The 27,164-nt window shown below is 34.8% G+C and overlaps 1 protein-coding gene across 2 annotated transcripts in view; it reads right to left on the bottom strand.

Annotated features, from left to right (window-relative positions):
* Positions 1–5,881: 5,881 nt before the first annotated feature.
* Positions 5,882–27,164, bottom strand: part of LOC138714864 (proton channel OtopLc-like) — a 34,359-nt gene continuing 13,076 nt past the window's right edge. Inside the window, exons 4-11 of one of the 2 annotated variants that reach the window (XM_069847083.1) lie at positions 25,336–25,450; positions 22,389–22,491; positions 18,606–18,692; positions 14,553–14,707; positions 13,479–13,611; positions 11,473–11,778; positions 9,425–9,667; positions 5,882–6,778 (exon numbers count right to left, since the gene is read on the bottom strand). In XM_069847083.1, coding sequence (XP_069703184.1) covers positions 6,303–6,778; positions 9,425–9,667; positions 11,473–11,778; positions 13,479–13,611; positions 14,553–14,707; positions 18,606–18,692; positions 22,389–22,491; positions 25,336–25,450 — 1,618 coding nt within the window. In that variant the 3' untranslated portion in view covers positions 5,882–6,302. The remainder of the gene's footprint in view (positions 6,779–9,424; positions 9,668–11,472; positions 11,779–13,478; positions 13,612–14,552; positions 14,708–18,605; positions 18,693–22,388; positions 22,492–25,335; positions 25,451–27,164) is intronic. The other variant, XM_069847082.1, reaches the window with a different exon arrangement.

Raw genomic sequence — 27,164 nt, 5'->3', positions numbered from 1 at the left:
AAAATGTGTATTTTTATTACTCGACCAAGACCAGTTGAGTCCCGCAGCCCGGAGCCGTGGCGCTACTGCTCCTGCGTTCGTAATACAGCATCGCGATAGTTCACATTACGCCCACGGCTCCACTCGCCTTGGTCGAGTAATAATTTCGAAACCTTATCAGCTTTTGAGTTTTGAATACACTGTTATTCCATTTTATTTTTCTTTCCGATAAGTCGTAATGTAAATATATATTTTATACTCAAGTGTCTATTGATACTCATCTTACGTTTTTAAAAATTCATGTAACGAGCTTTTTCGCCTTACCCTAAGGTTGCAATGAAATATTACTGTTTTTACTATTAAAACTTTTAATATTTACCATTTGTTATTAGGACTAAAAATTAATCTCTACATAGATTTTAAAATTTAAATACCTCAAATTTAAAAATATAAAATTACATTCCTATAAGCAACATTTTACATCCAACATTATTTAGGTCCACCGTTGTGGAGTAACAGTGAGCATGCCTGACCGTGAAACGAGCGGGTTCGGGTTCATATCCTGGTTGGGACAAGTACCTGGTTTTCCCTCAACTGGTTAATAGCAAATGCTGGGTAACTTTCAGCGTTGGACCCTGGACTCATTTCGCCAGCATTATCACCTTCGTCTCACTCACGCTAAATAACCATAGCAGTTGATAAAGCGTCGTAAAATAACCAATCAAAAATATTTACAACACAGAGTTAATTGTGAACATTTTTTCTAAAAATAACGAAGTGTGTTATGTAATTCAAAATGTTTTTAGCCAAGTTCAACTGGATATAATATATACGTATCCCGCCTAGAGGTATCGAGAAATAAGTGCTAATTTAAAATATAAATAATGGTTTTATAACATAACTTTTTATATAACATGATGTAAAAACTCTCCGAGTTTCGGAGAATTGTCAGTGCAACTCGATGTGTGCGCCTCGAAGATATCTAAAAGGTACTCAACCTTCTGCCAATTGTTCCATAACATTTGTGAAGTGATTAGCGCAGCTGCATTTATAATGCATTGTCTCAGTTTTTCTAAAGTGTCAACTGTATCACGTTGGTACACAACACTTGTTGCAAAACCCCAGAGGAAAGTCAATGGGCGTCAAGTCGGTTAACCTAGGTGGCCAGGCAAGGGTTCTCCTCTTCCAATCAACCTAATTGGGAAAGTTTGCATTCAAGAAGCCACGCACTGCTCCATAGTAATGGTATGGATCCCCATGTTGCTTAAAAAACGATTCTGGGAGGAGTTGATCAACAACAAAAGCTCTACAACATGTCCAGATACACATTTCCTGTTACTGTTGCCTCGTTGAAGAAGAACGGTCCAATGACGGAATGTTCTAATGAATAGCGCCAGGCTTATTATTTTTATTCTGGTAGGTTATTTTATGACGCTTTATCAACATCTTAGGTTATTTTGCTTCTGAATGAGGTGAAGGTGATAATGCCGGTGAAATGAGTCCGGGTCCAGCACCGAAAGTTACCCAGCATTTGCTCATATTGGGTTGAGGGAAAACCCCGGAAAAAACCTCAACCAGGTAACTTACCCCGACCGGGAATCGAACCCGGGCCACCTGGTTTCGCGGCCAGACGCGTTAACCGTTACTCCACAGGTGTGGACGCCAGGCTTGTTTCCACAATAAATGTTAGTGCACATGCGCAGGAACATGCAACTGTTTTTAAATAAACCATTGGTGCATAAACTTGGACAGTTCCTGCATCTTGTCAGAGGTAAATCACAACGATATCTTCATCTGATTTTAAATGGTGAGCATTTATTTCTCGATCCCTCTAAGCGGGACACGGTGCATTACATACCGATGACTACATTGCTATTGTATGAATAGTTATTAATCTTTGGGTTACTCAAGTGTCATGTATATAGAAACTAACAGTATACATTTTCTTAAAATCCAAACGGTTTTTGCAGCCGGTGTCAGTTTTTTTCGGTATAACATATCGCGGGTTTAATACGATAACTAGGTAACTCGGTTTTGAGTTATCTATTTCAGTGGATTATTTAAGTAGTAAACATAGAGATTCATTATGATCTCTTAAGCTAAATAATTTTAAAAAATCTCTACATAGCATTCCTACACATGGAAGCAATAGGCTGGATGCACAAAGCTATTTCGTAATTATTTCTAAATATTAGATTTGCAGTTACTTAGTTATAGTACATACTAGACTCGAGATACTATTTAGAGCAATTGTGTGCGTTTTCTGTAAAAAAATATATTATATTCGTATTCACTTTATGAATGAGCCGATATGACTTTTATTTAATTACGTTTGCCTTTAAGTGTATGGATTATGTGAACAAACGTACTTACGTATTTGTCAGCAGATTTATTTTGCGTCGTGTATGCCGAACGTTGGTCCACAAATATCTCTCCGCAAAACAGAAGAGAATAAATCTTTGACGGGCGATCATAAGAGTACAAGTCAAAAAACCTTATTTTACAGGAGAGCAAAAAAACTGTTTAACATCGTACATGATTTTGAAGATACTGTTATGTGCATCAGAGAATGCGGCGTTCTACAGCAGGTTTTGACTTGTTCTCTTTTTACCAGACATAGATGATGAGCTGATGATGACAAAACTGTACATATCTCAATTTCGCCAAAAATTGACTTGTACTCTTATGACAGCCCATCAAAGAAATTTTATTTGCAGTTCTCTCAATCAGGGAGACGATTCTTGTACCTTCGTAAATCTGTGATACAAGACTTACTGCTTCAGTTTATAAAATAGGCCACTTTGTAGGCGAATATTAAAAAAAATAAAGCTGATATTAACAAGTTATTATCATAATCATCATCATCATCATTATCATCATCAGAAAATTGTATCCAGTTGAACGGTGAAGTGTCACATTTTTGGTTAGGGTATTTCTTCTGCTGAAAATATAGGTTTATTCTAGCAAAAAAATTTATCAAAACTTATGTGAACCTAAGAAATATGAACATGTAAATGAAACATGAAAAAAATCGGTCTGCTCTTGGAGCAGAGCACTGTTCTTACAGAATAATTGCAATTTCCATTTTAGATCGTGTGTAAATATATTTGAAAAAGTATTTAGAAGGCAATGGAAATTGCCTTGTGACAATAAAATTAGTGAGAAATCACTTACTATTCAAATTGTCAATAAAATGAGAAATTATAAATATATATTTTCTCATTATCATCTAGTAAATAAATTTATTATATTTTGTTACGTTGACGTTATGTCGATGTTTTATGACATAACAACAACAGCAACAACATAATAATAAAATGCTTTACCACATTAGTATGGAAACTTGACACGTTACCACACTAGTGCGACAAAGTGAAGCATACGTTTAAATAGATGAAAATAAATTTATCTACTGTAGACATTAACTACAGTTTTTTACAATTTGTCGAAGTGAGTCCCGATGTCGGATCTACAGAGTTGATACTCTCATCGACATTTGAAATATTATGTACTTTTATTTACAGTGATGCAAAAATTAGGACAAATGAAATATATTATTTGCTTCCTGCTAATTTGTTTATAGTGACTTAGTTACTCTAACTATTATAGATTCAAATGTTTAATAATTGCATTATAGACAAAATTCTGTCGCATCTCTCCCCTCAGAGACTGTCAAATCTAATAAAAGTCACAGTTTCAGATTAAATAGTGGAAAATGAAATAGTTAAATCTAATTAGTAATGAAATTTAAAAGCGGATAAAACTATATACGGTATGCATATTGTAACATCATATTACCAGCACTATACTCGATGTGTTATCAAGCCAGCCATCGGCATCGTTTGACAATTTTTCCGTCTCGTACTGTAATAAATATGATGTTACAATACTTGTATCGTGAATGACTATTTCTGAATGTAACTTTTATAATTTTATTATTGTACATGTAATTAAACTTCCATTTCTTTAAATTTTAATGTGTTTATAGTGAACACTGTTTCATTTGCGTTGTTTATATTTTCACTTATATGTGCTATGTTAGAGCAGTTAGAAGTAGATGGCTCTGGTCGTGTTTGCCTTTCTTTATGAACAGAGTGTATGTCGTGACAGCACGATATCCGATACGATGTAAATAAATCAAATGTCTTACCCAATAAATGCATTTTTTATTTATTTTTATTGGCAAAACTTACTAAATGTCACTTTAAGCTTTTAATTTGTTTTTTGATAAATTCACGGGCGCTTCATTCGACGAAATGAAACTATATTAGATATTACCTATGAAAACACAATTTTTTATCTTCAGAATCACGTTACTTTCCCTTAATACGACCGTATATAGAGTGAACAACAAGTATGGAATATTGCTGGTAACTTTTTAAATTTTAATTTTACAAAAATAGAAAAAGTTTTAAACAAAAGCTGTTGGAGATAAAGCATACAATAAGCTACTCTTGTTCGAAAAAAGTTATTCAGGCTTACAGGGTATGACGGTAAACTTTATTTTTTTAAATAACACCCTATATTAAAATTTACATATTACAAATTTACATTAAGTTTTACGTATGAATGCGTAGAAATTTGACCGATTCACCCGTTTCATGTTTTTTACTATTTATTATACTTGTTTCATGGACTTCAAACTTTAGACAAATAAGTAATATATCAAATAATGTTGAGTAGACTACAAAACAAACACAATGACTAACCAAACTTTACAACATATGCTTAAAATGAGAACATTAACAGCAAAACTATATCCCAGTCTACAATGAAAAGAATCTATTATAGATATGAGATGGAATAGATCAGTCATGTAAGTGTGAGAAAGACAATGGACTGTTTCCGTGATAGATTGGGACATAGTATGACTCTGAATGGTTCCCATTTTGACCATTTGTTGTCAAGTTTAGTTAGGGTTTTAATTACTTTTATGACTTACTCAACATGATTTTGCAAACTTACTTGTCTCAACGTAAAGATTAATTTTTGGTCTTACAGAATATATCGGTTATGGTAATAATGGTTATTAGAGGAGAAAAAGGAAAACACTAGAGGAGAGGGATTCGATCCGGTGCTGTGGATTGAACTTCGGCGTAGCTCAGTGGTTAGAGCACCAAGGACCAGGGTTCGATCCCCGGCGCCGGAATGAATTTTTCTCCTCAACCATTATTTGTCTCAAGTTTAAAATCCACGAAACACGTTCAGTAAATAGTTAAGATGTGAAACGGGTGAATGGGTAAAATTTCTACTCATTCATACGTTCACTGCAATGGAGGTTCGGAATATGTAAATTTCAATATACGTAGTGTGCCATTTAAAAATGAAGTTCATTGTTACCCTGTATAACTAACTTTCTTCGAATACTAGTATATTGTATGGCTTATCTCCAACAGCTTTTGTATAAAACTTTTTTTTTCTCTATGTAAAATTAAAATTTAAGAAGATATAAGTAATATTCCATACTTACTGTTCACCCTTTATAAGATAATGGAGACATAAAATTAACCAGTACTTCAATTCAATTTATTATTAAGTGATGTATTGACATTACAACACGATTAGTTTCTTGATAACCAATGCATTATCGTTAGTTTCGAGTAAGCATTCTGGCATTGTGAGAACTTAGGGCAGGAATGCAGAACTGGGGAAGATAGGGGTTGAAGCATGGGGAAAGAGTTTCTTCCCCGTCCACATCTCCCGGCCTTGAATTACGTATCTATGACGTCCGCAAGCACACTGAATACATACTTCTTCTCCCCCTGCCATATCCAATGACGTGTGGAAGTGAAAGGAAGGGATGAGTCACGTGTTGTGGCTTATGACGTGTGCCACAATTATAGCACACTTTTGCAGCCATGACTTAGGGTAAAAGATAATATATATTGATTGCGATTTTGGCCTCGCATGATGCCGGATTTTTTATATTTTGTTAATAATTTACATACTTTGGTATCTTACATGTAAATAGTACAAATTGCAATATATTTACAGAAGAATTTTGTAGTATAAATCATTTAAATATTATATAGTATATAATTACGTATAAAATTACTTGCTTAAAATTTTAATATTAGATATAACAATAGTTACGTTACATTTTATACTTATTTACTAGGTCGATAATTATGAATAGATACTCGTATTTATGTGAAACTACAATAAATAACACGGTTCATTAAATATTCTTTAACGAAATATGGTTGTACCAAACAGGAAGATACTCTTCGCGAGTGTGTGTCCAGCTTAATTGGTGTCCTCTTCAGAATCTGATGTCATACCTTAGCTCTCCTTACTTGTATGACGTTATTTCACCCTAGTCACTAGTGGTTTTCGGACTTGAGTTTGTAGGCTGATTTCCATATTTCGAATAGGCAGATGGTGGAGTGAAATCTGTAGAAGATGGCGAGGGGCATAGATACGTGAGTGATGACAATCCAATGCCACGCGCCGAAGAACTCAAGATGGGACGGTCTGAACATGGCGTGGCCCTTCTCGAGTGTGTTAACCATCCACATGGCAGCGTTGGCCACGAGTAGGAATGTCACCAGCTGGCGTCCCGGTTTGCGGCGTTTGTCCTCAGTACTTCTGCAACGACGTCCTGTAGTACTCAATACCAGAAATGTTTGCGCTGTGGTCTGTGTTATTGCGATGATCTCGGTGATCATGCCCCCCGGCACTTCAGTATCTTTAGCGTAGTAGAAGCCGATTATGGAAAAAATGCAGTAAACATACATCCCGGCCTGCGATATCACCAGCAGGCTATTATCCAGTCCCCGTCCGTGGCTCTTCTGTGTGTCTGCAAAAAATTCAAGAGTATTCAAGTATTGTATTTACTCGCTTATTAGATACCCTCACATTTAAGACTCCTCTACTTTAAGAATAAAATATGTAAAAAAATATATCTGCATATTAAACTCCTCTGACATAATCTTAGCATGCAGACTTTCACGGCCATTGTCTAGTTGAAACGGAGCTTTCGGGCTAAGATGCCGTGGTCTACTGGTGCAGATGTTACCAGACGTTTCGTCTACTACTGCGGCAGACATCTTCAGTGGTGAGGTATCCTCCCCTCCAATCCCCGGCTCTATAAATAAGGACAAGCAACCAGTCAGGTTATCCCCCCCCCCGCGTATGTGGTACCTAAGAGGTTACGTCCAATTTCGGCTTCCCCTTCAAAATTTTCTAGAGCTCCCTCAGGGGAGCAGCGTAACCCGGAGTGAGACTAGTGGCCAACAGGCTTGGAGCTCACATATTTAGTTTTGTACAGCCCCCAACCCATTGTAAGGACGCGTTTTGCGTACCTTTTAAATTTTCCTCCCAATTCTCCTTCGATTTTTCGATTTCGAGTCAGGTTATCAGTTGCCACAGGTATCCCTAGCAGAAGACTTCGACCGAGGATACCTAACCACTGAAGATGTCTGCCGCAGTAGTAGACGAAACGTCTGGTAACATCTGCACCAGTAGACCACGGCAGCTTAGCCCGAAAGCTCCGTTTCAATCCTCTGACATATGTATAATACAAGGCTCTAGGTTCAGAATTCCTGCCTAAAACATTTGCACAATATCAATCACAAATGCTCTTGGAAAGATTGCAAGGTAAAATCCGATTCTGTCCCGTTACTTTTCCAAATGTTTTACGTTGACAAAGAGGAACAACATCATTCTCTTTCTTTGTTTATCCTCGAACTACCTACCGCATTCTCTGTACCGTCAGTTCTTCAAATGTCACAGCACAGAGACAAATTCCCTTTCTTCTTCTACTGATGATATTGGTTTTTGCATACCGTACTTCCGAAGTCAGTCGTTTACAGAAAGAGATCAGTGTCAGGTGTTAATGTGAAAATGAGCAACAAGAGTGCGAGTTATTTTGTGACATTTGAATTGGATGTGATTGACTTCGGGGAGAAAATATAACTTATTGGCATTTTAAAAAATGTCTGTATTTTGGTTTACTCTTACCTAACGTTAAAAACTTTATTTCCTTACAGCTTTTGTATATATGGGTATATACTGCCTCTCAAACTTTTTTGGATTCATAAAAAATGAAAAAGGAATCTAATATGCGAGTAAATACCGTAAAAACTTTAATTAAGAAAAATAACACAGTAGTGCCTCCCAACATTTTCAACTATGTGCAATTCCTTAGAAAATATAACCTCTTCGAAACATAACATGGGAGCAGACTGGTTTAATTTTTTTAGTTGGTTATTTAACGACGCTGTATCAACTACTAGGTTATTTAGCGTCGATGTGAATGGTGATGGCGAGATGAGGCGGAGGATTCGCCATATATTACCTGCCATTCACCTTACGGTTGGGGAAAACCTCGGAAAAATCCCAACCAGGTAGTCAGCCCAAGCGGGGATCAAACCGCGCCCGAGCGCAACTTCAGACCGGCAGGCAAGCGCCTTAACCGACTGAGCCACGCCGGTGGCTCTGGTTTAATTTATATCTTCATCTTGTGTAATAAAGGTAAAAAAGATCGCTTAGCCTGTTTCGAGCAAATTGTCATTTTGTGCTTTTGATTTCAAATAAAGATTGTTAATTTTCCACTAAATAACTATATTTCCTGTGCATAATTTGTGCACGAATTGACTCTTAGATACTGAATATGAAAAATATCAATCTACTAGTTTAGGAGAACTCACTGTACGAAGATAGACAAACGGCGTGCTCAATATTTTTTTATGAGGGATGCTGAAGATCTACCTACTTTCGCTAAACATTCAGAATAGTTTTTTTTTTCAATATTACAATACCTTCTCTTCATATTTTGTATAATGAGAAAGTAATAACACTCCCCCTGCGGTTGTGCTTCTCCTACTTTCCATATTTTTCGTCAGAACATTATTTTTCACCATCGTATTAGTATTAGTAGTATTTATTTATTTAACCTGGTAGAGATAAGCCGTCAGGCCTTCTCTGCCCCTCTACCAGGGGATTACAACTATAATATGAACAATAAAATTACAATTAATATTAAATTTACAATTACAATTACAATTAAATTTAAAGTACGACAAGATTACCTGATTAATGAAAGCTAGACATTTTATCATAGAAGTTAAGAACAAAGAATATTTTTGTATTTGCTGAATTACAAATTAAACCTACAATAACAAAATTCTATAGTGATGAAATTACCGGATATTGAAATATTTTGTGATAGATTAAGATAACTATTTACAAGAAACCATGTCTGAACGAGTCTCAATTACTGACCAAGTGCCTAGTAAATTTGCGTTTGAATTCAATTTTATTTCGACAGTCCCTGACGCTAGCAGGTAACGAATTCCAGAGTCTTGGCAGGGCTATTGTGAAAGAGGATGAGTATGAGGAGGTGCGATGGAATGGATGGAATGGGTCATCGTGTGCAAGAGATTGAATATAATATTTTATTAGTTGAGATATTTCGAAATGAAGAAGAAATGTTGATGTGCACCTCGAGGAAGCATGCCCAGCTTGCGCAGGCAGGCCAGAGCGGCGAGACCAGACAGAATGTACAGGGTCATCTCGCAGAATCTGGCTTGAAGCTCAGCCAGCTGCAGGTACCGCGCCTCCTGGCGCAGCACGAAGAAGAGCGCCAGGCTGATGATGGTGAGCACCAGCACTAGAATGCCACCGAACAGGCCTGTGTGCGCGCTGTGACAGTCCACCGAGAAGTGGTGCGCCGACCGCAAACCACCTGCGAGAGAGAGAGATCGCAAATTAATATTCTTGAAATTGAACTGCAGTGGGTTTCTATTTAGTTATCACTAGGGAATGGATTTCTAGGTATTAAATAGAGACATTTAGGACTTTATAAAATCCAGTTTAGAACTTTTAGGCGTTTATGTACAAAGAACTGGTGCTGGCAATGAGTGCTACTGAACTGAAGACACAAATTGTATTAGTGAAAGAGACTGATTGCTGATTGGTCAGTTTCATTTCACATAACGGGAGTACATCGACGCGAAAACTAATTTGTAAGCTCTCGCCTAACCTGAACAATCTACCACCCCTTTAATGCTAGGATGAGCTTTCCTAAACGAACTTCGGTTCTAGAAAATTAGGTAAAATCTTCTTCCCTCCCCTTCTTGGACCAATATGGGACGAACTTTCCAGACCAGTGTTGTCTATAAGATAATTATTTTACATTTTAAATAGCATTATTGTAGTTATTTGGGCATTTTGCATTTTCAGTACTACCGGTATTTGTACTGTCCAAATTTCACGAGAAGATCCTTGCGAGGGGAGTATGGTCCTTGCGGGGTAAGAGGAGAGTAAGCCAGTGACTCGGCGTTCTTGAAGAAGCAGGTGGATTGGAGTGATATCATTGGCCGGCTGATACAAACAAAGCTCGGTCAATGGCCGGCCGGTTCAGGTTATAAGAGTGGGGTAAAAACTCGCATTCCATACTCGGATCTTCTCGTGATATGCGGACTGTATTTCTAATATTCGAAAAATACTAACAAGGCGCTTTTCAGGCACAGACATAGATTTATTCATCTATAGGAGTTTATTGTTCATTTAGGCGTTTTAGGTTCTATAGAATTGTAATAGGGGGATCCTGTGTGTAAGAAACGTACATATATCTGAATAACACAGTCTAGGACATAGCAAACAAAATAGGTACGGAACTAGAAATCAGTTCCCTAGTCATCAATCAATCAAGTTTTGCTTTCAGGAAAAAATTGTAAATGGATCATCATATATTGAAAAAAACTAGTAAGTTGGTGTAGCGAACTATGGCACCTTTAATAGTAGATTACGAAACTAGTTTATAATGTTATACTTTCATTGCATGAGTCAATGTTCAGGAAACGAGCTAGTAACTTTCATTTCATGAACGTTGGCAGCTTCCTCATAGGCAAACGATGCTGTCAACATAACAGTTAGAAAATAACTGCCAGTTGCATTATATATCAGTAACCAAATTCTAAACAAAGTTGGCAAAAGAAAATTTAACCTGACAACTAGAAAATCACTACAATCCACTAGCTTATACTCGTATATGAGGTATATGAGGAGTTCAGAGCTAAAATGGATCAAGTCACAAATTTTCATAAATTTAACTTAATTCATTTTCTGATTATCTAAAGTTGGATCTTTTCCAAGTAGTACTGGATCAAGCTTAACTCCAAGCATTTGCCGGTAGGTGACACCAATCACTTTTGGCTCAGATTATTTGTTCACGATGTTCTTAGCCATAGTGGATCAAGTTACCAAAGCGTTGCATCAATTAACATCAAAATTATTGTTTATATTTTATAAATCTAGAATTTTAGAATGCAGAAATAAAATTATTGCTAGTGAAATTAGATAATCCACTAGAGCAAGTTAACTTTACGTCCTATTATCTCAAAACTACGTCTCATGGACTTGATTCACTTTAGCTCTGAACGCCACATATGTAGTACTAGGGGCAAGTGGTTAGGTTTCACTCTTATGAATTAGGAAGACTCTGGCTACAGTTAATAGGTATAGACGCAGAGTGTCCAGACGACATACCCAGACTGAAGCCACTTCCCATTCCCTGGCGACACACGTGGCGGGCGTGGTGGCGTGGCTCCTCCGTCTTGATGTGCTTCCACATCTCGTACAGCGTGACTGCGCAGATGAGACTGTATTCGATGGTGCAGGGATACAGATAGGAGCTGGCGTTCTGCACCAGTATGCCCACGATGTTGGTGCGGGAGCAAGAGAGTTCAGAGCGTCGCGGGCGGTGGAGCCCTGTGGCGTTGTGCATCGTCACGTTGTGTTCTGCGTGTTCAGCGTGTTCAACATGGCCAGCGTGGTCTGAATGTGCAGACATGTCTGTGAACATGTGCAATATGCTGAAAGTGACTCTGCTTTTATCATTTTATCTCGCTAATAGAAGTTTCTTTCGATCTTGAACACTCTGTTTCATATCAACTGAACTGGTTTAATAACAATGTAATTTAAAGTCTTTGCGTGTACCAATATCCACCAAATTCGTGAAATATTCAGTGAAACAATCCTATAACTCTGATTTAGATGCGGTGTTTAAAATCGTCGCACATTTACGAAGTTTTGTTGAATCTTACAGTTAATTTCAGAGTAGTAGTTGTGTACATAGACGTCATTTAGGGCGGACAGTGGGACAATTATTGTTTCTCCTCTGAGTTTAAGATTAAAAGAAATTAATAATTTAGTAGTACAGGAAAGAATGTAAAAACTGTACTTTTACAATTAAAAGATGCCACCACGGTAGTTCAGTGGCTAGAGCGCTGGACTTATAAGCCTGTGGGCCCGGATTCGATCCCCAGTATACCCCCCCCCCCCGATTTATAACCTGTGTTGGGCAAGCCTGTGATCCATGTAACACAGGGGTTTTCTCCAGGAGTTCCGATAGCATCCCAACAAATCTCAATCATCTCATTTCATTGTGGGTGTAGCATAGACCAGCGTTCTATGTCACACCATGAGCAACGATCTATCAATAAATTGGTTTACACAACTGGCTTCATATGGCTGAATGACGAAAAGTCAAGTACTCGCAATTAGAAAAAAAAACAAAAGATTCCACTTTTATAAACGTTTAAGAAATGAAAGACGAGCTAGTTATTGGTTTTGCCCAAATGAACCCAAGACGTTACCCTTTGCTACATTAGTGGTTGTTACTAATTTTAAATGAATGTACATTTTTCTGTTAATTGAAATTTACCAATAAAATTGTATGTTCATTTGTTCGCACCAAGGTAATGTTAACAGTAAGTACATGTAAAATTATGTATCGCATGAGTGGGATAAGAAGGAAAAACTGGGCCTATGTGTTGAAATAATAAGCCATGAGATCAGCCCTATTTTCGACTTAAAATAATAAATATGCTTAAGAAATGGAGACAAAATAATTAACTTTAAAAATATGCTTAGTGCATCTGATTTCATGGTCTAAATCCTTTCTTTATAGTAAAGTTAAAGTTTACCCCAGTTTACGATATTAAAAATAATTCATTCCAGAGGAAATTGGAAGCGAGTGCGCCACGCTATATGCCCTATAAAGTCTTTCTTTAAAAACCCTTGCCTCAGCAAGTAAAAACTGAAATGACGCTCCTGGTTGTCTCTCATTCTTAAAATCCTAATTTGTTTTTTATTTTATTTTTTCACAATATTTTCCTTAAAATTGAAACTTTGTATGTAATAAATTATGATAGTGGCTAGTATTGTTATGCTGTTCAGAAACCAGGGGCTGTGATTGAATAAGATAACAGAATTGAGATTCGTACGAAACTGAGGAAGCGTAATTACATAAACAGGATTCAAAGTGAAACATTATGAGAGGCGTAGGAAGTACTAGTATGTGGTAGAAATAGATCGTATCTGGCTTAAAACATGTGAACGAGAGAAAAATCCCAAAAGATGTAGAAAATACAGAAGCGGGGCATTTACGTAAACAGATATTGTATTTTTGAGAACTGAACAGGCTTCATGCCTAATCCATCGTAGAAGAGGAAAATAACGAAGGACAACATTTTGTTAATGTGAATACTCACTGTAATGACTCAAGTGAACAATCTCATGTTTCGTCTCCTCTACTAGAACGTACAACCACTCGCATACGTTCGTAGCAATCATGTGCATGAGGCCAAATCGGGCCACTGGCATGTACCGTCCCATTTTCATGTCCTGGAAACATTAGTAAGTGTTGATTCTCCAAATTTTACAAAAAAGTGATAATTGTAATTCAAGCAATCTTAAATGAAAGTAATTAGATAATTATTTACATTAGCAGACGGCACGTTTTCTGGATAAAATTTATTCAGAATTCCTTGATTTGACTTGGGGAATACGTAAAAACTACTACAATTGAGCGGAAATCAATAATAAAATATAACTCTAACCTGATCAGAGTTCTCGGTATCCTGTCAATTATCTCGTCATCTGTCCCACACTAACCTTGTGACGGTCCTCGGTCTCATTTCACTTAGTTATCTCCTCATCTAACCCATTCTAATCTTGTCACAGTCCTCGGTCACCTATCACGTCACTTAGCTGTTCCCTCATCTAACATAACCCAGGCTTTCACTCGTAATATTTACGAAAATTACGCCGGCGGAGGGTAAAAAACAGTGCAACGCAATCTACAAGACCAGACACTAACACTAATGCACCTGTCTCCATGATATCATAACACAAAACGACAGACCAACCCATTAAAACATCATAATAGCCTCTTTATTACTCGACCAAGGCGAGTGGAGCCGCGGGCGTAATGTGAACTATCGCGATGGGTATAACGAACGCAGGAGCAGTAGCGCCACGGCTCCGGGCTGCAGGACTCCACTGGCCTTGGCCGAGTAATACAAGGATCATCAAAACAAACACACCAACTTCAGTCACCCCCGTGTCAACTATACCGTACACTGAAGTCTACCCAAGATTACAAACCTTGTAGTCGTAAGTACTAAAAATAAATGAAAATGCTTTCCGCTCAATTTTAGTAGTGTCTACTTATTTCCCAAGTCAAACCAAGAAATTATGAATACATTTCGTTGAGAAAACTCTCCGTCAGCTAAATTAAACAAACACATAATTTTATTAATTTGTAATGTCTTAATTTTTTTTACCTTATTGTTGAGAAAAATAAATTTTATTTGAACTAATGTGAGCAGCATTCTGGTGGCAGACCGGATAACTAGAAGATCGTCATCACAGTCTGTTTCTCGTGTAAAATGCTGTCCGAATTCCAGACCCGAATACACCATGCTGCCGATACCAAACCCTGCGAGAATACAATAGCATTAATTTGCATAACTATTCAATATTAGCATATATTACATTGTAATAACAAACGTGATTGACAAAACTGAATATGCGAACCTTCTCCGGCCTCGAGTGGAGATGAGCCAGTATTGTGGGATTTTCATATTCCGAAGAACATGGTAATGTTATAGTGAACGTGAGTGGAGTCTCGGGAAGTATTGCACTTTAAGAAAATATCGTTCTAACGAATATTAAGAAATTGTAGTAAAACGTGACGTCGTGAATAGTATTATAAAATTCGTAATAAAAACCATAAAATTCTGGAGAGAATTATTAGACAAATTAGAAATTCTGTTGTATAACATCATGTTCTCCTGTAGACCATACATGAAATTAGTTGAACACGAAAACTTTAGGAGCAGTACTTACAAAAACGTAACAAGATAAAAAAAATATATAAGTTAATGACAATAATTATTAATTGAATTTCAAAATGCAATATCGAATTGTTTAGAAAAAACGTTTGTACTAGTGAATGCTCGTAGCTGACAAGTGAAAGTATAGAACTGATCATGTAAACATAATTAATAATTTCTTCAATACATGCGTTATAAAACTACACAGTCTACTTGGATGGATTCAACTTGTTTAAAAGAAGCATGACCTTCTTGAGATTAGTATTGAAGCTTGCATAAAATAACACAACTTGCTGCATTGCTTTCAACGAATTATTTGTTGACAGCAAGCCCTTCTGTATTATACTCATTACGCCGTCACAAAATATTATGTTACGCTGTAAAGCATTATTTGATTGGCGTAAAGAGGATACGATCTTGCATAGAACACTGATTATACCACAATCCGTCGACATGGTCTCCGCAAGTCACGGACTGGAACTACCGTCTTCTGCCACAGCCAAACTAGATAATACAACAGCCTCGTAAAATTTTTAGTTTCCCGTGTTAAGCGATGTTTTCTAATGCATACTTTTGCCGCATTGGAGCTTCTTACCATATGACGGAAGTTTTAACGTTTGTTGTATCGTTGAACGTAATCGAGAAATATTGTCTGAGATATTCGATTACAGTATTTATGTTATGCGTCAAGATTATCTCGGAAGGTTTCGAAAAATCGTAATGTTTTGAATGTTACATTCTACGATAAACAAACATAATTATACATGTACATCTTTATATGATTTTTTATTTTGTGCTAATTATGGTAGCCTACTAATAATTGTTTCCTCAACTTTTAAAGAAAAGATAAATCTGTTGCCAGTAAAACATGTATATAATTGTAAACAAGAATTCATTACTCCACAAGCAATCTTCACATATTTAAGAAAGATAGACAAACAAGGAGGATTTAAACTTTAATTTAAATTAATATAGAAATAGCACTATTTTAAAATGTATAATTTTATAAAATATAATTTTATTATTCTAATAGTATATTTTACATTATACATTTGTTATTATACATTTTGTTATTTAAGTTACAAATAACATCAGAGTTTTATAAAATCCACAGCAGGTAAAATACACAAATAAGTCTACAATAGACTACAATGGAATAGTAGGAGATAAAAATTAAATATCTTATCAGTATTACAAACATCTCTTTATTTAATTTATTCAACTAGCTAGCTAGCTAGTGAGTACAAATTAAAATTATAAAATAAAAATGTTTCTAGCCACTACCGTAAGAGCCAGGCTCGTGTACGGTGTAGTCTTAGCCAATAATATAACATAACATTTACAAGGACAGTATACTGGACACTTGCCATATTACTAGGCCATTTAATATACTAAATTATATCTTGTACACTTTTAATGGAATAATAAATGAATCTTATATAGTGTATCGAACATTTTTTTTTATAATTTATTTGTACGTCGTACGTTTAAGTAGATACATGCAATACTTAGTATAGTAAATTTATCAACAGTAATCTCACTAGACGTTTTGATTTTATCGATAAATCTGCGAGTGGAACACGAGCAGATTTATCTAGAGAAAATCAAAACTCGAGTGGGATTTAATTGACTATTACACGATTAGAAGAAAGTATATAAAGATTAGAAGTAACGAAATACTCCAATACAATAAAATATTAATTGACTTACGAAAATACAACTGTCTTCAAATGTATTATTGTACCATCTCAACATTACAAATATTACGCTAGATGCATTCTAGATGGCAGTAGTGTCTTTATACAGACACTGTAATGATTACTATTCAATAAATCTTAATATTAAACAATCTCTGATACGTGACTATCCATAATATCATATAGCAGAAGTTCTTTTTATCCTCTCAGAGCAGAAGCTATAACATAACCTAACTAATATACACAAGTGTTACAAAAGTTTTAATTAACGACGATAACATAAAAAATAAACATGAATAATTTTAAAAGGAATAATTATTGAATATACAATTTTCAAATTTGAATGTGGTTGGTGGTTCAATTGATGTTATTTTGGACGTGTGCGTAATAGAAGTGGAACTCTTGATTTAGGCCTACATGGTGTATTCAACTTATTCAGAATTTCCGAATGAATAATTTTAAAAGGAATAATTATTGAATGTACAATTTTCAAATTTGAATGTGGTTGGTGGTTCAATTGATGTTATATTGGACGTGTGCATAATAGAAGTGGAACTCGTTGATTTAGGCCTAAATGATGTATTTAACTTATTCAGGATTTCCGAATGGTGCTCTTCATTTATTTGTAAATCGGATTTCAGAAGATGCATAGGTATGATCAGTGATTTTTATTAATTCTTGTTCTTGAATGCCAATGCGAGTCATATTTGAAACTGCTGTGCATCGACTGGAGTGGTTTGTAATTTTATATATATTTTTGACGTCCAGACCAGCGCAGTTTCAAATGTTGGCAAACAAAGAAACAAATGCTAGGGACGCGATAAAATTAAACAAATGCTAAGGACGCGATAAAATTAAACAAATGCTAGGGACGCGATAAAATTGTGCGATAATCAGCCATGATTGGTTGAATTACGTCCTTTCGTACCGTTTTATTGGTCAAAAATAGTATGACGTTGTAAGAGTGTAATATTCACATAAATAACAAAACAGTTTTTAAGAATTTACATACTGACGCGATAGTACGGCTATAAATTGCCACTAATCGTGGCGTTATCAGTCACAATTCTATTACATATATTAACTGTAAAATTAAAAGAAGAAATTATATCTTTCTCTAAGAAGCATACCAATGAGGAAATTAAATGCAGCACATATGGTCGTGAACTTTTAGCAATTTACAAAAGCCTTAAATATTTTCGTTGTATGGTTGAAGGACGAAGAAGTTAGTGAAGTTAACTACTTAGGCTACACATCAATAAACATGGTGTTAGGCCGCTTGAAGATATTATTAAGGCAATTGCAGACTATCCTAAGCCTAAAACCATTGCTGACTTATGTAAGTTTCTCGGTATTATTAATTTTAATTATAATTTCACTTATGCAGTTACAAAAATGCAAATTAAACACATATTCTTTAAAAATAATATTCCTAACGATATTTTTTAATTTGCTGACACATATTTTGTAAACTTGTTTATTCTTTTTTTTATTATTTCGTTAGATATGCTTGGACCAAAGTGATTAAGAGCCGTGCTTGTGAAACATTTCGCTTCCTTCAGTCGTATTAAATCGTATCTTTTACTTATGTTGATACAACTTTAATATTTATTACAATTTTTGAGTATAATGTTTAATAAAGAATTATAATAAATTTGTATAAGTTTAAGAACATTGAAGCCAGTAAAGTCTCAGTTTATTATTCTGAACAAGTAAATATCAGTGGAGTGATATCCATATTGGAGAAAAGATTCACTAAACTAAATAAATAAATGTCTACATAAATATATATATTTTTTCTTACCTATAGCTCCAAGCCGCAAATAGAAACTGCCATATCGCACCACATCGCTCCTAGACATCGGGCACTGACATACGACTCCGGTCCGTCCTAAAAAATGTTTGTATGAAGTATTATTTTAAGTACGAGTGTAATATTTATGTACAGGATAGAGTCAAAATTTTCGCAACTAAGGCTACTGTGAACACCGATGACTATGGCCACGATTTATAAGCAAATGCTTATTTTTTACTGATCAGTTGGAATTCATGCAAAAACATTTTTATAGGCCCGAAATTCGTACAAAAATACTTCTATAGATCCTTTTGAACGTCAATGATGACGAACACGCAAAGTTAATATTGCATATTTTTGCATATTTCATGCATTTATACGTATAATACACTATTGTACTTAATATTGTAGCAAATTTGCAGTATTTTGTTGCATAAACCGCCAAATTTGCACATTTTGTAAAAAAAAATAACCACTCCCTGCTTTTGTCCCTTTTTTCCTTGAGACTGGAATGGAGGACACTTGACTAAAATGCAACAAGAAGCTTTCTCAAACGTCCCTACCTATCGGACCCTAACATCCTCTACCCACCTTTTCTCTATTTCAGTTATTCTCAATTGGTGCGCCAGCAGTTTGAATGTCAAGTGCGTGATATTATTGCTGTATTTTATCTGCGGTTTTTGTGAGTGGTTCGTTGGTAATGTCTCCTGCAAAATTACTGAAAGTAGTATAATCCCTAACAGAACACATTTCCCACTCACAAGGGTCCATTGTTGAGGTTGTTAACATAAAAGTAGATATGGTACTATCAAAGAACCCTGGTTACAGTACTGTGCTCAAAGTAAAGAAGGTCTTATGCCAAGAAAATCTGTCACAATTTGTACATTAAAATTTTGTCCAGTAACTTCATGTGATGGACTATAATTTTCAGCACTCAAATATATCCTTGTAAGTAAACAAGATATGACAACAGAGAAACTTGAAAGAGTTATTGGTTGTATTTTGTAACCAGATAAAGTAAGGCAAACAAAGAAAAATCTACATATTGAACCTTAATAATTGTCAAATAAAAAGATATATATCAACCTGACATATCATTCACATTTTGCTTTGTTATTTTTTTTATAAATATAGTAAACTCTATGAAAATGAGATTTTGTGTATTTTTTGCACATTTCCTGTTTTAATATGCATATTTAAAATTTTGTTTGTGCATATACGGTCTGGCCCTTCCGAAGGCATAGTTGTGTTATACTAAATACAGTAATATTTTCCAAATAAAATGTACTTCTTCCAGCATTCATGTAGGCTAATTAATAAAATATTTGTAAGGATTGTTTAAGATATTTTATCCCTTAGTGATACAGTGTTAAAAGTTGTGTGATCAAATGTATTTTTGAACTTCACCAGTCTTGTTTTCTCTTCTCCTCGTTTTTGGTGACTAATGTGCAAATTATCATCACCATCATCATCACCATCACCATCATCATCACCATCATCATCATCATCATCATCATCTTCACCATTATGATTATCCTAACCTTCAGCGAAATGTTTGTACCACTTACATATTGCATTATAACCCATTCATTGACCATAGCCTGTATACATGATAAAGGGTTTTTAAAGTTCGTGTTAACATACTGTTTTTTTAAGTATTAAAAAACTTTGCATTTGCGCATTTTTAATGGACTTGACCACTACTATTTAGCGTAAACTAACGTAATCACAACCCGCGCCTAATCTGATTACTAATCGTGATTAAAGAGCATATGAGCCAGAGAGTATTCGTTCGCTATTCGCTGGCTAGTTTGAATGCAGCCGTATAAATTCGCTCCGTGTAATAAGGCTTCGCTATCAAGAAACGAGAGCGACCAATCTGCTCTACTTTGTATACATGAGCAGATAAAGTAGCCACCAGGTGGTAGACAAAAATATCGAAATTTCTTGTGAATACGAGTGTTTTGTTACTAGCGGCAATTCTAAGAAAACATATAACTAAAAAATAGGAGATTAGATAAAAAGAAAAGAAAATGGGTACCGGTAAAGAAATGAATTGTTTGTTTCGATAAGTCGCTAGAGCAAGAGTCGCCACGTGTGATTACATCAACGACTTCATCCGCTATTCTCTTATTCGCCGAGCTTTCAAAGACGCTAAAATACAGTGAATGAATACCTTAACAATATATGGGCAATGCTTGTACATACAAAGTATCCAAAATACAAAACACAGCACCGACGCATGGACGTCAGTTCACGAAGTTTTTTTTTACTATACTGTATATGAAAGTTAAAATGTTGTGGAGGTTCCTAGTGATATTAAACAAATCATCTCAAATAGAATGGTATGTAATTTGCAAAGAAGCCTCGTGAAATGGTTTCACGCAGTCAGTTTCTGGATCTGGTCTCGGTGTCCTCTTAGAAGACGACGAAATTCTAAATTTTGGAAGCCCGATCTTTCCATTCGCTCGAAATGATTTTTCGGATTATGATGTTATTCTTGAATTTCACTGTAGGAATATTTCTCTCACGGTCGGATCTGGTAGGACTAGTAATGATTTCAGGAAGAGTATTTGTGCTGTTTTAATTTTTTGAGAATTTTATTTCCTTAAATTTCAAATTTTACTTTCATATTGGAGTATTGTTTTTGGTGTTCTATAATAATAATAATAATAATAATAATAATAATAATAATAATAATAATAATAATAATAATATCATTATTATTATTATTGAATTTCCAAGTTTATAGAATCCTATTTAACCCGAAGGTATATTAGGGCTGTAATTAAATCGTATATATTATAGCTCTGTACAAATACTTACATAAAATATATACATAATTATGACATAAAGTACACATATTACATTAAATGTATATGATATAATAAAAATCATAGTTATATTATAAACAAATACGTAGATATTAGATAAAATAGATATAATACATACAAATAGATACACATAATAATAATAATAATAATAATAATAATAATAATAATAATAATAATACTTTATTTCCAGAACAAAGATACATATTGATTTTTTATATAAAAACACTCTAGCACCCCCAGAAAAATTAAGTTACATACTCATGCTCAGGAGGTATTCCACATAATGTTAAGAATTTTATTAAATAAGAGTAAAAACAAAAAGAAGAAGAAACACAAATATCACAATAATTGAACTTTAAATTTTCTCTGTAAACACCAACTTTTTAATTGATTTTTTGAAATATGGAGCAGTAGCAAATTGTATGTAACCATATTTTTGGATGAGCTATCATTCGATTCCCGAGACGTATTTTAATAACTCCGTTCTATTCATATTTTTATAATCGAATACCTAAATCACTTCTATAATCAGGAAATAAATTTTCAAAGTATGTAAAACCAGACTATTATATTTCTAAGCTATTAGAATAAGCCGACTTTTTATTCACATCCAAGTTCTTGCTGAATATAATACTACAGATAGAATTATTGTTTTGTAACACTTTAATTTTGTTGTACTGGAAAGTAGTTGGAACTAATAATAATAATAATAATAATAATAATAATAATAATAATAATAATAATAATAATAATAATAATAATAATAATAATCGGCTCTATAGTGATTTCTTTTAAGTAGCAATATATTAATGCTATCATTATTACCGTAGAATTAAAAAAAGATGTACTGCACTTTTACTACAAAAAAAAAACTCCTGGACAATCTGATGCAACGGATAACATTGAGCTATTAATTTAAATATTTACTTTGCTGTGTTTAATATTAAGTATATCTTACTGTGTCTGCTGATAATGTTCTTGACAGCTCTCTCCTTAAGCATCATGGCGTACATAAAACACACGAAAGCTATGCTGCCCACGTACAAATACAGGTAGAAACCCTGAAACATACGAATTCCAAAACTGTTACTTACTTACTTACTGGCTTTTAAGGAACCCGGAGGTTCATTGCCGCCCTCACATAAGCCCGCCATTGGTCCCTATCCTGAGCAAGATTAATCCAGTCTCTATCATCATATCTCACCTCCCTCAAATCCATTTTAATATTATCTTCCCATCTACGTCTCGACCTCCCTAAAGGTCTTTTTCCCTCCGGCCTCCCAACTAACACTCTATATGCATTTCTGGATTCGCCCATACGTGCTACATGCCCTGCCCATCTCAAACGTCTGGATTTAATGTTCCTAATTATGTCAGGTGAAGAATACAATGCGTGCAGTTCTGCGTTGTGTAACTTTCTCCATTCTCCTGTAACTTCATCCCTCTTAGCCCCAAATATTTTCCTAAACACCTTATTCTCAAACACCCTTAACCTATGTTCCTCTCTCAAAGTAAGAGTCCAAGTTTCACAACCATACAGAACAACCGGTAATATAACTGTTTTATAAATTCTAACTTTCAGATTTTTGACAGCAGACTGGATGATGAAAGCTTCTCAACCGAATAATAACAGGCATTTCCCATATTTATTCTGTGTTTAATTTCTTCCCGAGTATCATTTATATTTGTTACTATTGCTCCCAGATATTTGAATTTCTCCACTTCTTCAAAAGATAAATTTCCAATTTTTATATTTCCATTTCGTACAATATTCTCGTGACGAGACATAATCATATACTTTGTCTTTTCGGGATTTACTTCCAAACCTATCGCTTTACTTGCTTCAAGTAAAATTTCCGTGTTTTCCCTAATCGTTTGTGGATTTTCTCCTAACATATTCACGTCATCCGCATAGACAAGCGGCTGATGTAACCCGTTCAATTCCAAACCCTCTCTGTTATCTTGGACTTTCCTAATGGCATACTCTAGAGCAAAGTTAAAAAGTAAAGGAGATAGTGCATCTCCTTACTTCAGCCCACAGTGAATTGGAAAAACATCTGACAGAAACTGACCTATACGAACTCTGCTGTATGTTTCACTGAGACACATTTTAATTAATCGAACTAGTTTCTTGGGAATACCAAATTCCATAAGAATATCATATAAAACTTCTCTCTTAACCGAGTCATATACCTTTTTGAAATCTATGAATAACTGATGCACTGTACACTTATACTCCAATGTTTTCTCCATTATCTGTCGAATACAAAATATCTGGTCAATAGTTGATCTATTACGCCTAAAACCACACTGATGATCCCCGATAATTTCATCTACATATGGAGTTAACCTTCTCAAAAGAATATTGGACAAAATTTTGTACGACGTCAACAAAAGTGATATTCCTCGAATGTTACTACAGTTAGTCTTGTCCCCCTTCTTAAAGATAGGTATGATTATGGACTTCTTCCATTGAACTGGTACAATTTCCTTTTCCCAAATAGCAAGTACAAGCTTATAAATTTCGTTAGATAATGCGCTTCCACCCTCTTGTATTAATTCTGCTGGAATTTGATCGATACCTGGAGACATAATTTTTCAGATTTTCGCAATTTCGACTTCAGAAAGTGTGTGTTCGGGTATATATGGCTCCAAAACTGTTGGAAACACTAAAATGGTGTCTGTATTGAGTTTTGTTTTATTAGCGTTCTCTTTAATTGTATAAAATGGAAAATAATTTAGGAATTTCTATTTTTATAAGAAATAGCAAGATATCGTAGTATTCCTTCCATGTAGAGTGAAGAGTACTGGAAACCAATTGTAGATTCATAGATCTTGTTGAAAATCTATATTTTTTTGTTTGGAAATTTGGGATATTATAAATATAGAGTGAAAGGTAAGTAATGTCTTTAATTTTAGGCGGTTATTCTTTGAAATATTTGAGACAAAAGTTGAATACAATTTTGCTCATTTTTGCTTCCTTCTCGAGATAAAAATTGTTTTATATATGAAACACCTTATAGTGTGTTTTGGGAAAGCCATTGATTGGATTTCCAATATGTTCATTTAATTTAAGAGACCAGTGTATTATGATAATAAACGATTAAAAGAATTTTAGTTTTATTCTTTAAATGTGCAGAAATTTGATCCGAACAAATATAACTTTTCGTTCTACAAAGGAATTTTAATGTTACATTTGTTCGGATCAAATTTCTGCACATTTAAAGTACAAAATTAAAATTCTATCAATAGTGTATTATCATAATACACTTCTCTCTCAAACTGCCTGAAAATATTGGAAATTCAATCAATGGCTTTCCTAAAACACGCTATGAAATGTTTCGTATAAAACAATTTTTATCTCGAAAAGGAAGAAAAATCGAGCAAAATTGTAGGCCTATGCAACTTTTTTGTTTGAAATATCTCAAAGAATTATCCCCTGAAGACCTTTGGGGAGGGCGAGACGAAGATGGGGGGATAATATTCAAATGGATTTGAGGGAGGTGGGATATTATGGTAGGGACTGGATTAATCTTGCTCAGGATAGGGGCCTATGGCGGGTTTATGTGAGGGCGGCAATGAACCTTCGGGTTCCTTAAAGCCATAAGTGAGTAAATAATAATAATAATAATAATAATAATAATAATAATAATAATAATAATAATAATAATAATAAGAAGAAGAAGAAGAAGAAGAATAAGAATAATTTAAAGCTCAATGCAAAGCTGTCATTAGAAAGACATAACGAAAAATAGTTGGAATGAGTAGAGGACAGACAATTAGAGTGCAATACACTATAGAGAGAAAGAATATTAACTTAGAAATTAAACCCTTACTTAAAATCTATCAGGAATGTAGCATGATTTTTCTAAACTTGTATTTCTTCATGAGGCTTTGTGGTATACCTGATAGAATGACCCTGGTACTTGAGGCGCCAATCCTTCCGTCACAGGAAATACAGTGCCTAGGACAACCACCAGTTTGGCGTAGAGAGCTGATAGGGCAGTGATAAGAGCGTTCCTGCAACAGTCGTGATTATTATTAAGGTGTTTTTTTTCCGTAACATTAAGGGAGAACTATTATTCTTTTCATGTTGCTCGATATTCAATTAGTCACTTAGATAGTATTTTTGATGTATTTGCTATAGAATTTCAGGCTTTCACAGGGATTGATTTGTGAAGAGATTATAAGTTTTCAACCGTTTGTTGAGATCTAATTTCTTCAAAGTGTCGGAACTACTTACAGGTTCCATTATCAGGTTATCGAGACCTGGAAGGGTTGTCTACTGTATTGGGTCCGTTATGCTTGACTACTGTAAACATCTGAACAAAAGAAAACTGCGCTGAATGAGATGATAGATGGGCATACATCGCTATAGTCAATCTGGTATGACACAACATTAAATGTATCTTATGCAGATATTCCACTGATCTCGGTTGTCTTTATCGTATGCTGTCTTGTCATGTTAGCGACACCTAAACAATCGTTAGAAACTACCGCGTGAACACAGTTTGGGCAGATCAAGAATGTATAGGTAAGTGGTTTGAAGATAGCAATCAGTGTTCAGAGATCAGTGGTTATTCAAATATTGAGAAGAATAAAATTTGCGACGTTAAATGGTCATGGGATTAAACTCAAATTAAAAGTATAAAGAAGAAATAATTTATTCAGATTCAAAAATAAAGTCGACGCAAGTGTTGGGTCTGTACATATGCGTTTCTCAATTCCATCTTATCAGAGTCAGTTTGTGAACAATATTTCTAATCATTAGTACTTGAATAACGAGTACTGGACCAGATGTTTCTAAGGCTTCAACAGCAGCTGGCAAAAACAAAAATTTCGACCAAATATATTTTATATTATATTCAATAGCTACATTATTAAATAGTTTTTGGTATCACTTGAATCAAATGACTGAATTAACGCTAAATAGTAGTTGATATAAGGCCGTTAAATAACCTAAATAAATGACTGAACCACTATATTTACCGATTGGAAATTGTCACAATAATATTATTGCATGCTTTCAACAAAGTTCGCCATCGGGTAATGATTGAAGATGGAGAATTAGGTATTCCGGCACACAATTTTTTGAATTCAGAAGTCCACTGCTGTGGAGTAACAGCATGTCTGACCTTGAAACGAGAGGGCCCGGGTTCAAATCCTGATTAGAACAAGTTACTTGGTTGATGTTTTTCCAGGGTTTTTCTTCAATCCAATAAGGGCAAATGCTGAGTAACTATCGGCGCTGACTCTGGACTCATTTCGTTGTCATTATTACCTTCACCTCATTCAAACACTACTTAACCATAGCAGTTGATAAAGCGTCGTAATATAAGCAATTAAAAATAGAAATCAGAAACACGATACGGTGCCTTAATAAACACCTTTTGTGCGAGATCGTGCGTATTTGCTTGATTTCCGCACAAAACCAATACGCGGTAAGTGTGAAATACCACATTCAGTATTCCCAACGTAACACACATAACAATTTCCCTCTTCTTACCGCTTAAGCGCGACATTCATTTTACTGCTTTAGGCTTTTAACATATTATTTTTAGAGACGTTTAACATAGTAATAATTATAAATTGGAAACTTACCACTGCAATTTCACCTAAATTGCACTGTTAATTATTGTTTTTAAATATTTGCAAAAATTAAGTAAACTCTACTACTCCACTAAAGTTATTGCATTCGTGATGCAAGTAATATTAAGGAAGCCGTGAAGAAATC

Source organism: Periplaneta americana, chromosome 15 (genome assembly GCF_040183065.1).
Source record: "Periplaneta americana isolate PAMFEO1 chromosome 15, P.americana_PAMFEO1_priV1, whole genome shotgun sequence".
Classification (NCBI taxonomy): Eukaryota; Metazoa; Arthropoda; class Insecta; order Blattodea; family Blattidae; genus Periplaneta; species Periplaneta americana.
This window is presented reverse-complemented; position numbering and strand designations above follow the sequence as displayed.